General features: G+C 35.4%; 1 protein-coding gene across 4 annotated transcripts; it reads left to right on the plus strand.

The window, feature by feature from the left end:
• Positions 1-8,552: 8,552 nt before the first annotated feature.
• Positions 8,553-14,855, plus strand: LOC132186831 (uncharacterized). Of its 4 annotated transcripts, none has more exons than XM_059600921.1 (5): positions 8,553-8,762; positions 9,484-10,689; positions 11,874-12,775; positions 13,236-13,292; positions 14,486-14,855. In XM_059600921.1, exons 2-5 carry the CDS (start codon positions 9,690-9,692, stop codon positions 14,729-14,731), a joined length of 2,205 nt encoding a protein of 734 aa, XP_059456904.1. In that variant the 5' UTR covers positions 8,553-8,762; positions 9,484-9,689; the 3' UTR covers positions 14,732-14,855. The 4 variants fall into 4 exon arrangements, with proteins under 4 accessions (XP_059456904.1, XP_059456905.1, XP_059456906.1 ...); XM_059600922.1 differs by having other exon boundaries at positions 9,524-10,689; XM_059600923.1 differs by having other exon boundaries at positions 9,665-10,689.
• The last annotated feature ends 1,941 nt before the right edge of the window (positions 14,856-16,796 follow it).

The raw sequence follows: 16,796 nt of genomic DNA on the forward strand, positions 1-16,796 counted from the left end.
AGTTAAAAATTCCTTAAGCCAATGAGTTCTAGAAAAACAGGCCCAAAATAAAAACCCTAAACCTTCCTTAATAGGTCCAAGCCTTTAGGGCCTTTTTGGAAGCAAAAGCCCAAGTCCACCTTCACTGGAAAAGGGCTTATCCAGGGGACCACACTGAGCGCTCGTTTGAACCTCACGCCACCGTCATGAAATCGTACTTTGAACTCTTTTAGCCTTTTGTGAATAGTACACGAGCGTTCAAGCAGGGACCACATGAGTGCTCGTTGACCATTTTTAGATTGCTAGTTTTTACCCACGCGTGCCACCTGCAACTCTGACCCCTCTGAGCTACAGTACACGGGCGCTCGACACTGTAGTACACACGAGCACTCACCCCTTTTCAAAAGTTTTCTCATTTTGCCCTCAGCTTCCTTCACCTATAAATACCCCCACACCTCATTCGACCCAAACCTCAAAATGTTCTTTGAAACCTTGGGAAAACTCTGCTTCTTTGTCAATTGAGAGTGTGCTAGCTTAGTGGGTGCCTTTGGAGAAGGAGGAGGAGCCTTGAAAAGCTTGCTTGTTTAGGTAACCACCATATCCCCTTATATTTTGTTGAGTTGATTATGCTAGCTTAGTTGTTAATATCTTGAAGTTAAGCTTTCCAAGTATTGCTATTTACTCTCTTAATGCTATAGCAAGTCCTCATATCCATTTTCTTGTGAAAACAAAGAATGATTTCAAAAAGGTTCTCCAAACCACTTTTGTTTCCTTCTAAAGTTGCTTGATAATATGTTTTGCACTTGTATTTGCCTATTTCTTAAAAAGAAAGAGAAATGTTTTCAAAGGCTTTTAAACACCACTTTGATTCTTTGTGTTGTGTTTTCTTGTAGTACTTGTGTTTATTTTGAGACTAGGAAGAGATATACCAACGCATAGCTTTAGGTAGATGTAATACCCCGAAATTTATACCTAGAATAAAGGTGATCTTAATATCAAGGATAAGGAGGATTTGCAATTTTATTAAGATTTATATGGAGTTAGGTAAATAGACTTAATGTGAAAGATGATGGAAAATTGCTAGTTATAATTTTAGTGGTTATTGAAAGAAAAGTCACATTGTTTTGGACACCAAAAATTTTATGAGTGACCTTAAATAAAACTGTTTTAAGATATTATAGAATGATGAGAAAGGAAGATTTTAAAAGTGGTTTCATGATTTTTGGATGCTTGTAGAAGGAGTTATGATTTTTAGAAGATGCAAGTGTCAAAACAGGAATTTCAGTCAAACAGAGGCACCGAATTTCGTGGGACTTTTGAGGTACCAAACAGTTATGGGTTACTATGATTTTTGGATATGTTGTGCATCTTTGAATGAGGAAAATTTCAAGCCAAATTTTGTGTCATTTGGAGTTAAATTGAAAGAGTTATGATTTTCCCAAGTTTAATAGGTCAAGCTGTGGAGTAGTTGAAGTACCTGCGATTTGGGAAATTAATTGGATGGGTTAATGATGTCTGTAAGCCACGATTTTTTGGTATGTGTTAGTCAAAAGGTTTAGGTTCATTAAGGATTAATTGTAGATTTTTATGATCACTTTTTAATGTAAATGCATGAGGATTTTAAAGCTTGACAAGTTACCAAGGTCAAAATTACACGTGGCTTTGCATGAGAAGTTGCTTGGTTGACACCTAAAGGTACAGGTGTTATATAGCATGTTGCCCTTGCCTTCTCGGTGAACACCTGGGGTTCTAAGGTGTCATCTTCTTAATACATTCCTGGACACTTGTCTTGTGGTTAGAGGAAATTGAATGTATGTGGGACACTTGGTGGACACTTGTTTTGTGGTTTAGAAGGAATTCGCTGCATGTGGAACAAACATGTGGCAAGCTCTCAAGGGAAAATGTCCCACATACAGTGGGTATTTAAGGAGAGCAAATCCTCTCAATTGCTCACAGCTCAAGTGAGCGTGAGATCCGGAAGAAGGAAAAGAAAGGAAAGAGAGGAGAAAAGAAAGAGAGAAGGGAAAAGAGAAGAAAAGAAAGAAAAGAGAGAAGAGAGAAGAAAAAAAAAAAAGAGAAGAGGATGAAGAAATAAAAAAATTGAGAACTCTTCAAGGAATTGTGAGTTGGATGCGGATTCAAAATAAGGGCATGCAATGCCAGGTAAGGGGACACAACACCAAAAACTCCAACAAATTTTTATTATAAATCTTTTGAAAAATGTTGGGGATTTTATAAAGAATCCACTTATATGATTTTCAATTGCACTTTCTTCCATATTTTAATGACAAGTTTTATTTATTCATATGTCATTGTTTAAGAATTTTGATACAGTTACCATATTTCATGATTTATACATGACTGCAATTATGAATGAAAAGAGTTCTCAAAGTTCGTGGCACAAATGAGTTTACAGATCATATGAAATGTTATATGTATTTTCATAGCATAACATACAGTTACAGATGAGCTTACAGATCATATGAAATGTTATATGTGCATTCATGGTTTTAAATGTTTAACCCGAGACACGATTATAGTGACGATCGGTACCGCATAGGGTAGCAGGGCAAGCACACCGAAGGACGGTTACGAGAAGGTGTGTGCTACCAGCCAAGTGGCCTTCACCTAGCGAAATTCCCAACCTGGTAGCTCTCCCCTGTGACGACAGACTAAGCATATAGGTCCTTCGGGACAAGCCAACATGCGCTACTCACGGTAAAAATTGTGGCGTCGGGTCAAAAGGGTAAAACAGCAGTTTTGAAAGAAAGAAAAAGGAAGTGCTTGTACATCTCATAAGTCACCTAATATTCTTGAATTAATTGTCATTTATTTTATTAATTGTGCATAATTGATATTATAGCATAACATCTGCATTGCATATTTTATAGCATCTTGGTTTTGTGGCTACTTACTGAGTTGTCGAACTCACCCCTTCTCCCTATACATCTTTTTCAGATTGCTCTATATGTATATCGTAATAATTGAAGACATGGGTACCAGTGGGCCTCTTAGTTGTTAAAGATCCTATCCCTGCTTTATGGACTAGCAGGAGCAGTAGCAGTAGAAGTGTCTGGGACTCCATTCTATAGACTAGACGGCTTAGACTAAGCATAGACGGTGTAATTTTATTGTTTATGAGATTATTGAATACTAGCACATTATGTGTTTGTGATTTTATAAACGAAAAATTATAGTACTCTGGTGACGTTATGATCTTATATTAGGAGAATTTTTATTTTTATTTTGTTTAAATATGAATATGTTACAATTGCTCCCAATCACTCTACCTCTAGAACTTGGGGCGTTACAGTAGATGCCTAGGACCCATTTTAAGGGCTTCTGGCCAAACCCAAGCTCCCTGGTCAAATGCTCGCCTAGAGAGCGGGTCACACGCGCCTTAGCCCAAAATGTGGTCCAAAGGTTTTAGCATGCCTTTTTAGTTAGATGGCTCCTCATAGAATTCTTTAGTACTGCTTATAACGATAGGTAGTGTTTCGTTATAGCAGGGATTCGTGATGTCGGAGGACTTAAATGAGCGTACAAGGTAAGTAAACACTTACGAACACTTTCCTTAAAAACGTGGTATATGTAAGTTGACTGACCGCGTGTATGATATGAGCATATCTACTTTTTGTAATAACTTGGTAACTGCTTTATAATTAGTTGATAAGATGCATTGCATAACATGGTACACCGGTACGTTTGGAATAATGACCGTGGGCTTACTATATAGACTTCATTTTATGGTCGAATGTGTGTGTGTGGGCCTTGGATCCATGGTTTTTGTGATCGGTGCAGCCACTGCATAATGGTTGGTCACTACAAGACGTACATCATTAGTGGTGTGGGCCACCCAAGGTCGGGCTCAGTCATGCCACTAGTATTATGGATGGTAGCGTACAATGGTCGGGGCATCGGCATTTTATTACAAGTCTCTCGGGACAGCGCCAACCCTGCTGAGAATGGGTAATATCTTAGGTAAACCATATATGAGAGTTGTAACCCATAAAGCATTAGTTGTTATGCATTAAAATACTTGGGCGAGTGCCGCCAGGAGTACACCACCCTTTATTAAACTAATCAATCTTTTCAATGTGTATTAACAGGGACAACACCTCTTTTAAATGTTTATCAAAACTGCACGTTTATATCTGCTTAATAATAATGAGCTCATGTCACACCCAATTGTGAGGTTTACTTACTAAGTCGTTAGATTTACGCTGTTATTACTCTTATAGGGAGGCTCTTACTAGGACTCAAGAGTGGCGTGGTTGCCACTAAAGCTTTATCTTAAGATTCTTCAAATTGTTATCAAGTTTTCTTTTTGATAACTAGTTGCTCCATGTCTTAACTTGAGGAATATAATTGTCCCTGTAATGATTTATAGTTTTCTCATGTTTTCTTCACATTCCTATGCATTAACTTTGAAATGCTTAGAGGGGCGATTTCCCATTTGGCCACAAATTGGTTTAACTAGGTAATTGCCAGTAACCCTGTCAGGTTAGCCAAGGCTAATCTTAGGGGCGTTACACTAGTTCAAGTCTATCTCAACTCTTCAAGAGATAATTCTTCAGGAGAACCAGTTCATACCTGTTGTGACAAATACCCACCTAAATTTATAGCCGAATATCTGCTATGTTTTACTCGCAAGTGCATAAGATCAAACGATAGTACAGCAGGCAAATACGAGATCATTCCCACAGGGATTGGTAAATTATCCTTAGAATGTATTTTCCTATTTAATTAAGTTTTAAAACAATTGTCACTAATTGAATTAAAATAAAGAAATACTAAAGAATTGGTGCATGATCGAAACTAATTGCAGCCTCCATATTAATGACCACAACAGGGTATAGCTCACACCAATCTGAATTAGCCACCACCCGGTCCAACCGTTCTTGCATAAAGGATGCTCCTTCTTGACCATTCTACCATGTGAATTTCGGCCCTCTAGAGCCTAGGTTAGATAGAGCACATGATAATAAAGTGTCCCTAAAAGCTTCAATTTGTCCCCTTTCACGTTCATTCCCTCCCATTTTCTCCAACCTATCAATGATCTCGTTGAAATCTCCAACACAGACCCACGGCACTGGGGGCCAGAGCAACCAAGTGTTTTACTAGGTACTCATAAAAGAAAAAAGATTTTGTTTATTTTGCTCTGTATTTGATTTAGTCTAAGGTTTCTATTGAATCAAAAATTTTGTTGCTTGGATTTATCTTTGTGTATCTATGTATAAATTTTTCACGACTGTAAATTGATTATTTTTATATTTGTTTCTCTCGAAAGTTTATTTGTATTGAAATATAATAGGTATCACACTAATGAGATTTTAGGTTTCAATTCATTTGAATATATATATATATATATTCCGTTTTTGTGATTTATTCGAATTGTTTAACACTTTTTTGAAAGTATTGAAAGAGATTTATTTGATTGCATTAAATATTAAATGAAATATTTGTTTTTATTTTGTATTATAAAGAATATAGAATATTTTGTTTATTTTGCTTCGTATTTTTTTGAAATGATTAGAACTTTACTTTATTGGTTTTATTTATATTGAAATATAGTAAGTATCACACCAACAATATCAAGGTTTCCTACTAATTTTTTTATTAATGTTTTGATAATCAGAATTCAAGCTTTCATCTTGCTATTTTTATTTCTTTTTTACTTTCATTTTAAAAAACACATGCAAACAAAGATTTTAACATGTTTTAGTCTATATGGATTAAACTAAAACTATGAGTCTTATGTTGTAATTCATTGTAAAATATAGAAAAGGGGATGAAAGTTTTGTATAGAGAAGAAGAATAAAGGGAAGAAAAAGAGAACACAAAGGACTACATTTTTATTTAGTGATTTTCATGGTTGCAAGAGAAGATAATATATAAACTAATGAAGAGAAACACATCCTATAAATCATGGAATAAAATATGGAGTAAGCATGAAACATGGAAAGGAAATCAAGGGATTGTTGACTTAGTGGGATATGCTTGATTTGTTCAGCTTTTATCCTTTAACGCTCGCCGCAACCTGATGGTTGGAACTTCCTTCAGTTTGATTAACAAAAAAGTAATTGGCAGTTTGTCGGTTGAATCTCTCTATAACTCACCTGAGGCGGTCGCATTTCACCTCAAAAACACCAAGGGGCAATCGGATCTCGTTGTAAAATACGAAGAAGCAATCAGATCTCGCTGCAAATTTCCAAAAGACGGTCGAATCTCACCACAAATACTAAGGAGCGGTCGAATCTCACCACAAAACCACCAATGGATGATTAGATTTCACCGCAAAATGCCAAAAACCTGAAAATGAATTTTTTTTTTTTTTTTGTGGAGTTGGGTTGGAGATGAGGTTGAAAGAGAGGTTTGACCAAAGATTGATGTAGGTGTGCGGTAACTGTGGAGAATGAGTGAGCTTGCAACCTATGATTCAACAAATAGATGTGATACAGCTAAGGTGCTTGATGAAATGACTCAGAGAGACAACGGGCAAGGAACTAGAATGATGTTGGTCGATTTAGTGCTATGATACCATGTAAAATATAGAAACGGGGATGAAATCTTTGTAAAGAGAAGAAGAAGAAAGGCAAGAAGAAGAAGAAAGGCAAGAAGAAGAGAACACAAAGGACTGCATCTTTATTCAGTGATTTCCATGGTTACAAGAGAAGATAATATATAGAGTAATGAAGGGAAACACATCCCATAAATCAGGGAATAAAATATGGAGTAAGCATGAAACATGAGGAGGAAATCAAGGGATTGTTGATTTACTGGGATATGCTTGATTTGTTCAGATTTTATCCTTTAACATTCATTTGAATGTTTTATGAGTTTGGTTTTTTTTTTTTTTTTTTTTAGGCAAAAGAAAGCAAAAATTTATTTGATTACTGTCCAAAAAAATAAAAATAAAAGCATTGAATTTGATGGGAGAAGTTTTATTTGATTACATTAAATGTTGAGTAAATTTTGTATTATTTTGTATTCATAAAAAAATATTTTGTTTCTTTTTCTCTATGTTTTTCTTCTTCTTCTTCGAATATTCAGAAGTATATGAGTTTTATTTGTATTGAAATATAATAGGAATCACACCAATAATATGATAGATTCTTGCTAATTTTTATTAATGCTTTGATAATCAAAATCAAAGTTTTATTCATACTATTTTTTTATTTTTTTTTTATTTTTTTATTTTTATCTCTTTATACTTCTTTTCATTTTAAACTACTTTGATGGGAACAAAGATTTTACCATATTTTAGTTTATATAAATTAAACTAAATTCAATGGTCTTATGTTTTAATTCATCTGTGTGTGATTGTGTGATTAAGTACATATTTAGTACACTTCAAAAAAAAGTGTATGTTCAATAATGTACTGGTGTATAATATTTTGTATGTCTTTTCATTAAAAGAAGACTGATAAATTTTTTCACATGAAAAGTAAGATATAGATATGTTTAAATTTTAAAATTAAATTATAATGAAGAATCTCGCTCATAACGCAAATTGTGTGCTAGTTATTGATAAAACGAATAGATAAGGTTTCAGGTTTCAACTTTCAAGTAGGGGCCTTTATATAACCACTCTATTAACATAATCGAACTAGCAATTAAGAATATTTTAACCTTTTCTAAGTCAACAACTCGTTGAGAAGTTTATCCTTGACCTCTGCTCTTATATCCTAGTTAAATCCTCTTGTAATTTTTGATGAACTTATTAATTAATTAAGCTTCTTTGCATTTCATAACAATTTGGGAGAAATTACATCGACTCTATCTACTACCTTATTTGTAATATTCACCTCAATGTTTTTACTTTTGCAATGCCTCTCAAATCTATCATTGGAGTTGGATTAAAGTAATTCTAAATACTCAACTTATAATTCACTATGATAATGTGATAGTGCTTATTAGCTCTTAATTTAGTTTTTCTTTTTTAATGAAGATTGATTCAAGAGCCGATGTGTATTAGCACATCTATCTAGTGAGACGACAGAAATGAGTTAAATATGTGGCATTACTCGTTCCATTGTCCCGTTTTTGCACCAAAATAACTAGATAGTAATGTTACACTATCATCTCACTCTCATTTCACTAAGTTGATGTAGTAGTGTCCATCGGCCTTCAATTTTTTTTTTTTTTTTTTTTTGAAATATGCACATAGTCCCTTCAAACTAACATTTAATTGTCTATGTCGGTTTGTTTTTTTAATAAAAAAAAAATTAAAAAAAAAAAGTAATTTTGTTCATTAATTAAAAAGAAACTGCTGGTAGTATGATAAACAATAAGATGCAATGGAATGGAAAAAATCCTATAACGGTGGGCGCAATAGATCGATGAGGAACTCTGAAGTCTTTGAATCAATCCAACAGTCAGGATCAATTGAACCACACGTACAGTAAATTACTAGTCCTGGTTATGGAACGAGCCACACGTACAGTAAATTCAACGGAAGTAAAACGAAGACTCATATAATCTGGTGAAGCAGCGTTGTATAGTATCACTACTCCCTCCCCTTCACCTTCCTTCCAAAACCTGAACACACGGGTCAACTCGAGCGTCGGAGCGTGCGATCATTTCCCTTTGAAATTCAGTCTATTCAGACTTCTTTCTTATCTAACTCTCTCTCTCTCTCTCTCTCTCTAAAAGTCTTACTCTTAATAGAATTCTAGAAGCTCAGAGCAACCCACTCTTGTATAAATAAGCTCAGAGCAAAACATTTAAGAACCTTTGGCTCAGATCTTGAACGTCCAGCTTCAAAGCCTGAATCGATCCGTGTAAGCTTTTTTCTTTCTTTTTTTTTTTTTTTTTTTGGTAAAGCTCTCTCAGCTGCAAGATATCGCATTGATAACTGAATGTGAAGAATCCTAATTTTTGGAAAGATCTCTCACTTTCTTGTTTTGGAATCGTCAATAGTTTTTGGCTTTAATCACTAACTGACTAAGCGGTGTCTTTCTTTGTGGATTTGCGCACTGTTTGGCGGCTGAGAGAATTCAGGAAAAGAAAACAGACTGAAATTATAATTCATTATCATTATCACTATTTTAAGACCTGAGAGGATTGGAAGTTCATAGCTGTCGTTTTCTTTCGTTTTCTCAGCAGTCAAGAGAATGGTCACTGTTTTGATGGTGTTGTCTACTTATGTAGCTTCAGATACTAAGTGACAAAGGCCTTACATTCCTTCACATTTAATGCAATTTTTGGCTAGTTTAGGCTCTGTTTGATTACTGAGAAAATGCAAGAAAGTTAAAGCAATAATAGTTGTGAATCTTAGTCTTTGAAGCATTTAAAATTTTAAGAAGAAAGGAGTGGGAAAAATCCAATACTGCTTGTTGGCTTAGTTGAATCGAGGTTAACCGTACTCTAGGCCAAAAAAAAAAGAGTTAAAAAGGCACACAAATTAAATTCCTTTTGTTTTTAAATGAATCATATTGAATTTCTTTTCTCAGTATCCAAGTAAAGGTTTATGGTTTTTGTTCTTCTTTTTATTCCACAAAGAAAATGAGACTTCTGTTTTCTTGATTAATGTTGGAATCAGTGCTCAAAGAGTTCAAACTGACGTGCTTATGAAGCACCTTGGTGTAAATAAGCCTGATTCAATTTCCCTAAGAGGTCTTCTGCAGTTCTGCTTATGTTGAGTAATCGATACTATTGAAACAATGTGGTTCAATCTTTTTAGTGAAGTAATATAGTCCAAGAAACCAATGGAGGAAAGCAGCAACAGAGGGGATTTTAGACAGTCATCCTTTAAATCAAGTGGCAGTGTTAAGTCCACATTGTCAGGAAGGTCGACTCCTCGGGCTTCTTCGTTTCGTAGATTGAACACAAGCCGAACTCCGCGAAGAGAAGGTAGAAGTGGTGGAGGTGGTATACAATGGTTTCGAAGTAATCGGTTGGTGTATTGGTTGCTATTGATTACTCTTTGGGCGTATCTTGGGTTTTATGTTCAGTCTAGGTGGGCTCATGGTGATAACAACAAAGCATTTATGGGTTTTGGAAGTAAACCGAGAAATGAGAACTCAGATACTGAGCAGAATCTGCGAAGGGATTTGACTGCCGTAGATGATATCCTGGCATCCAATAATGAGACTACTGAGAGTCAGGCTGGAGATAGTATAGATGCAGTTTTGGATTCATCAAAAAAAATTATAGATGCAGTTTTGGCCAAAAAAGGGAATGGCATTTCATCTAATAGAAATGTAAAGTCAAGGAAGAGAAATAAAAGAGCACGTAGTTTGCGTGGTAAAGTACATGGTAGGAAGAAGACTTCGGTGCAGGTTGAAAGCCATGACTTGGAGGATCAGGAACCAGAAATTCCTAAGAAAAATGCTTCTTATGGGTTGCTTGTTGGTCCATTTGGCTCGACGGAGGATAGAATTTTGGAATGGAGTCCTGAGAAGCGTTCTGGAACCTGTGACAGGAAGGGAGACTTTTCACGCCTTGTTTGGTCTAGGAGATTTGTTTTGGTATTCCATGAACTATCAATGACTGGGGCTCCAATTTCAATGATGGAATTGGCAACAGAGCTTTTGAGTTGCGGAGCTACAGTTTCTGCTGTAGTTCTTAGCAAAAAGGGTGGGCTGATGTCAGAGCTAACTAAGAGAAGAATCAAGGTGCTTGATGACAGAGCTGACCTCAGCTTCAAAACAGCCATGAAGGCAGATCTTGTCATTGCTGGATCGGCGGTTTGTGCATCATGGATTGGTGAGCATCATTTGATTGTATAGTATGTAAAATTTGTTGTTATTGCTTATGCTGAAATAGAAAACTTTGAAGGTGAGAAACTAAGTGTGCATCATTTTGATTCATCAATTACACACACCTGCACACAGATATTTATATGGATCTTTCTATTACCACCAAAGTTTTATTTTTATTTTTTTCTCTCTGCTAATCGTATGCAGGATATGGTAATTAATTCATTTTTAATGATATCCAACATTATATCTTTTGCTTCTTCTGGATTTAGTTTTTTCAGTTCTCTTCTGAGCCTTTTGAGGTGCAGATTTGTTATGCTTAACACTTAAAGGAGTATTCATGCTCTTTGTGTCTCTGGAAATGCAGATTATACTTTTTTATTTAAGGTTTTGAAACTATAATCATACCCTGATGTGCGTAAGGTCAGGTCAGTCCTGCACCATGTAAACTATTGATACATTTATCACAAATTAAATATGATAATAGTGACATAATAACATTGCTCTACTTTGGATTTCAAAGGAAAAAAAATAAAGGAAGAGGAGTTAAGGTTAAAGTCAACTAGTCTTCTTTGCAACTTAAAAGTCACATTATCTTTACGCCTCTGGCCTTTTCAACAACCTAGACAGTTTATACTGCATATTATCTGTAGAAATGATCATGGATTAGAAAACTTCCGTACGTTGCAAAAGTTATGGTTAGGTTGCTTTATCGCGTGGTACAGATGCAAACATCTACATTTGTGTCTCCTTGCCAACTTCCTCCCAAGCTGCCCCGATCCAACATAATCATCTGGTACAAGCTTTCCAAATTAGTATAAACACTCTTCTTATATAGAATTTTTTTGTTTGTTGTAGGAGTACTTGCTTCTTTTTTCTCTTGTCTAACATAAATGATTATGTGTACAGTGGTTGAGCTTAAGAATGAGATTGCATTAATTCTATCTCCTTTCGGTTATCTATTCCTAAACACCTGATTTGGATTACTTGGTTCTATTTCATATTGCGTTGTTTTTGTTGTGGTTTATTTTTATCTTGCTTTCAGCTAAAGACAGTCATCTTAGTTCCTATGGTGGTTGGTAATCTCAAGTGAATGGTTTTTTTGGAGAAGTATTAGCTTCTTTTGCATGTACCTCACATTCTGGCCGTAAAACAATCAATATTATTTATTTATTTATTTGTTTGTTTCAGAACAATATATTGCTCGTTTTCCAGCTGGTGCCAGTCAAGTTGGTTGGTGGATAATGGAAAACCGGCGAGAGTACTTTGATCGGGCAAAGGTTGTCCTTAACCGAGTGAAAATGCTGATATTTCTCTCTGAATCACAGTCTAGACAGTGGCTAAACTGGTGTGAAGAAGAAAATATTAAGCTGAGATCTCAGCCTGCACTTGTTCCACTTGCTGTTAATGATGAACTAGCTTTTGTAGCTGGCATTTCTTGTTCACTGAATACTCCATCTTTCAGCACTGAGAAGATGCGAGAAAAAAGGCAGTTGTTAAGAGATTCAATCAGAAAGGAGATGGGGTTGATGGACAATGATATGCTTGTATTGTCTCTGAGTAGTATAAACCCTGGAAAAGGCCAGTTCTTACTTCTTGAATCAGCACGCTTGATGATTGAACAAAAACCTTTGGACAATAATTCTAAGATAAAAAATCCAGTGAATATAGCCCAAGACCAATCTAACATGGCTAAAAAACATCATTTAAGAGCGCTGCTTCAAAATTTGAATAATGTTGGCATGTCCTCAAATGAATTGCCTGCTTCAAATGAGTCCTTTATCGGGTTGAAGTTATCCAAGTGGAAAGCCTTGCGGTTACATAGTCCTTCAAATGACACAGATGCTGTGAGCTTTTATGTTTCTCAAGGAATAAGGAAAATGTTGTCTGTTATTGGAGGAACACAGGAACAGACGCTTAAAATTCTTATAGGCTCTGTTGGATCTAAGAGCAATAAGGTGCCTTATGTCAAAGGACTTTTAAGATTTTTATCCCAGCATTCAAACTTGTCAAGGTCAGTGCTCTGGACTCCAGCAACTACACGTGTAGCCTCACTTTACTCTGCGGCAGATGTTTACGTCATAAATTCCCAGGTGATCCATCTTCATGGCCTTTTAGTAATTCCAGTCAATAGAAAAGTGCTGTTGGTTCTAGATATATTTAAAGAAAGCTTTATTTTTGTGCCTGTTCTTATGTTTCAATTGATGTTATTGAGTTTACATCAAAATATTAACTCTGGGATAGATCCCCTGCTTATGAAGAATCGTTGGATTTTACTTAAAGATTTATTTGCATTATTTTCGAGAAGAGTTTTGGCTAAACTTGAGTACTGCTTGGTGATTTCCGTAGTAATGTGTGTGTTAGAATATATGTGATGAAAAACTTACGTGGTACTGATCTTTACCAAATAAAAATATCTAAGATCTGACCTATTGCTGATATATGTAGCTCCCATTTCACTGGATTCAAAATAAATTTATTGATTCATGCTTCTTAATCCTATTACCAGACGTTGAATATAAAGCACAAGCTAATATGAATAATTGTGTACAGGGATTGGGAGAAACATTTGGGAGAGTGACAATCGAAGCAATGGCATTTGGTCTTCCGGTATGAGAAACAACTTGATTTTTCTTCCTTATTGAGGCCTGCTAAGATGATGTTATTTCTTGTCCTGCTAGTTTATCTTTGCTTTTAGAATTTAGACGTGCCATCCTAGCCTCCATCATTATTGTGCTAGTGGCATGAGGCCTATAATCATATATCCCAACTCCATTAAAACTTGGTGTCATTAATCAAAAGAGTCAAAGCTCTTTACATGTCCTTAACATGCACCTTCAGTGATAAAATTTGAATCATCTACGAATGATTAATTGCTGTAACTTTTCTGCACATGAACTGCTTTACATGAGAATCTTAGCATCAGAACAATTTGTAATGTTTCTGACCCGGATTATTTGCAGTATTTGCTTATAAAGTGTCTTTTACCATGTCACATGTCTGTTGACAATACGATAGTCAGTGTTGTTCAACTTTTCAACTTCTTTTTTGTTTTTTTTTTTTTTGCATGGCAGCATCGTGTATGTGGACATCTGTCGGCGTGTATGCTTCTGCATGTCCTTATATGATTTAGACTCTGAATTGCCTCTTCAGACATTTTACAAGGAGTAAATTTTATTCACTGCTTGGTCTGGGTTTTCAATGGACATCCTGCAGTCCCAATGAGAAGTTGATTCTTATTGGTGGTGACTTGTCATCTTATCTTGGTAGTTGACTAGTTGTGATCAACATTATGTGGAGACTGCAGATGCATTAGATGCTGGTGGATGAAAATAGAATTATTTTAGAAAGACGTAAAATCATTGATAGGATCTTGGGAACTTTGGTGAAAGATAAGCTACTCCCATATAGTGGGGGCGTTAGTTAAGCATGCTTGGGAACCCATGTTACAGGTTAGGGTCTGTCTGAGTTTGCGATTTCAAAACGTGATTTTTAAAAATGCAATTAAGCATTTAGTAAAATTGCAGTTTAGTTTTTAAAGCAGCAGGCCTTTAAAATCGTGTGTTTTAAAAAACACACTCTATTGCCTGCGATTTGAAAACGCTAACTTTTTATGTTTTCAAATTACAATTTTTGAAAAACACTCCCAATACGATTGGATTTAAAATCGCACTTTTGATCTACAAAAATTCACACTGCCAAATGCCCTATGAGAGTCCCAAAGGCATCTTTCTCTGCTCCTCACAGGAGTATGAGTCCAACAAACAGGTCTTAACAACATTTCATTTCATCTTATGGAGCAGGTGCTTGGAACAGACGCTGGGGGCACAAAAGAGATTGTCGACCACAATGTAACAGGTCTCCTTCATCCTGTAGGGCGCCCGGGAACTCATGCCCTTGCTGAAAATCTCGGGTTTTTGCTCAAAAACCCTTTGGCAAGGGAGCAAATGGGGAAGGAAGGAAGAAAGAAGGTACAGAGAATGTACTTGAAGCGGCACATGTACAAGAAATTTGTAGAGGTACTCGTCAATTGCATGAAAACCAAATAAACATTCTCATTCTTTTATTGTAAGGAATATTAAAGGAAGCTGTGGGTATCAACATTGTATACCCCGGCTGAATTGGTTTGAAAGATTACCTAGTGTTATGAAAAGGCTTCTAATTTCATCAAAAGTTGTTCAGTTTGAATTTGGAGTTCAACAATTTAATTCCTTAAATATTAAAACAAGGGAGGAAGCAGTTATTTCACATGCAATTTTTGTTTTTTATTTTTATTTTTATCCTATTAAAATGAGGAAAGGGTTACAAGGGAAGCATATTTCATATTCTAATAACCTATATATGGTATATATTTAAGTACTGACACGCAACTTATTGCTTCCCCAATATTTAGAAACGTAAATTGTGGGCTGCTTAGTTGTACCGCCATGACTTGTTTTCAATTCTATAACCACTTTGGTTACAGACATTTCTTTCAACTTACCAAATTGTTAATTTTAGGAAAGCAGAGAAATGGATGCCCTTTTACCGAGCTTACTGTTTTGGATTATTTTTATTTTTTCAGTGTCCATTCAATCTATGATTGAGATTCCAATAAATCCCTCGACTCATTAAAAAATAAATAAATAATTCATGATAAAAAAACTTTAAAAAAAATGCTACTGGTAAAAGTTGATAGAAGTAAGATCACAGTAAATAGCCAAACACACAGCTGTAACAAGTCTGTTACTGACCTAGGGTTTTAGGACTGATTTGTAAGAAAAAATGGGTGGAAAATTGTTATAATTGGATGAATTGTAGAATGGAGATGTAAATGGATTGAATGTTTATGGAATTGAAATGAAAATAGTTACAGATTTAGATCATTTCAAGTATGATCAAAACTCCTTCAAAACAACACTAGAACTAAAAGCTAACAAGTTCTAAGAGCATCCACAAAGGCTTAGTTGTTCTTCCCTTTTTATCTTAAGATGGCTAACCAAATCTATAAAAACCCCCTCCATCCGATTATGTAAAAAAATGTAAAATGCAATTTTTCTCCATTTGTGAGCGGTGCACTGTTGACAAATGCATTTGTTTGTTTTTTAGTATTTCTCTTCCCCCCGCTCTTTTCCGAAACCTTCCTTCCTTTTATTTTCTTTCCCACCTTTATTTCATCATCTCCCGCTTCTCTCTCTCTCTCTCTCTCTCTCTCTCTAGCGCGAAGCTTGCCTCCGCCATTCTCTCTCAGCTGCTCAAGATAAGCTCCACTCTCTCCCTAGCTCTCGCTCTCCGGTTTTAACCCATCCCCCTCTCCTGTTTCCCTTCATGTGTTGCTAGAAATTTGAGAGAAATAGGGGTGAGTTTATCTAATGAATTAGTGTTTTGAAGTTTTCGTTTTGAGTGGTAGTAGGGCTTCTCTTAGAAATTGATAGACCCAAAATAAGATCCAATAGACCCAAGCCGGCGTCTTGAAGGTCTAAGATCCAGCCACCACCCCTAAGCCATGAATCTAAATTGATATTATGCCATGGGTTTTAAACCACAGATGAATAATAACAAAGACGTCAAATAGAAGCAAAGCAATTGAAATTTCTTGTTCATCTTCGATGATGTGCGACTTAACTTTGATCATAATGCAGGTCATTTATTTTTGTTTGGGGTTATTCCTCTTTTTCATTTGTTCTTAACCAATTTATGTGTTGTGCATTCTTCATATGGTTCAATTAACAGCTTATTCCTTATTTGTGCTTAAGTAATTTGTCAGAGATGTGTGTTCTCTTTCTTTGGTGATTGGTTGGGTTTTCTGAAAATAGTTCATGTAGCAAAGAGAAAAATTAGAACAGATTTGCTTTTTATGTCTTTAGTTTTTCTAAATTGAAAACAAAAAACTGTTTCAGATAACACTTGATGTTGTTTGAAAACAGTTCTTTCAGGAACAATTCCCAGAAAAGAGCGTCGGAGAACATGCTTGGTAGAGCATTTTTGCTCTGTTATTTATTTATTTATTTATTTTTTATTTTTGTGAATTTGAAAACAGAAATAAATTTAAACAGTTACCATGCAAGCCTGATTTGAAGACTTTTTTCTTTATTAAATAGCACTCCAAAAGAAAGGGGTATATATTTGGTGCCA

Source organism: Corylus avellana, chromosome ca7, assembly GCF_901000735.1.
Source record: "Corylus avellana chromosome ca7, CavTom2PMs-1.0".
In the NCBI taxonomy this organism is placed as follows: domain Eukaryota; kingdom Viridiplantae; phylum Streptophyta; class Magnoliopsida; order Fagales; family Betulaceae; genus Corylus; species Corylus avellana.

Coding starts and splice junctions, on each gene's coding strand:
- LOC132186831 (XM_059600921.1), top strand. CDS start 9,690: ATGGAGGAAAGCAGCAACAGAGGGGATTTTAGACAGTCATCCTTTAAA. Junction 12,776..13,235: donor TTTACGTCATAAATTCCCAG/GTGATCCATCTT, acceptor AATTGTGTACAG/GGATTGGGAGAAACATTTGG. Junction 13,293..14,485: donor CAATGGCATTTGGTCTTCCG/GTATGAGAAACA, acceptor CTTATGGAGCAG/GTGCTTGGAACAGACGCTGG.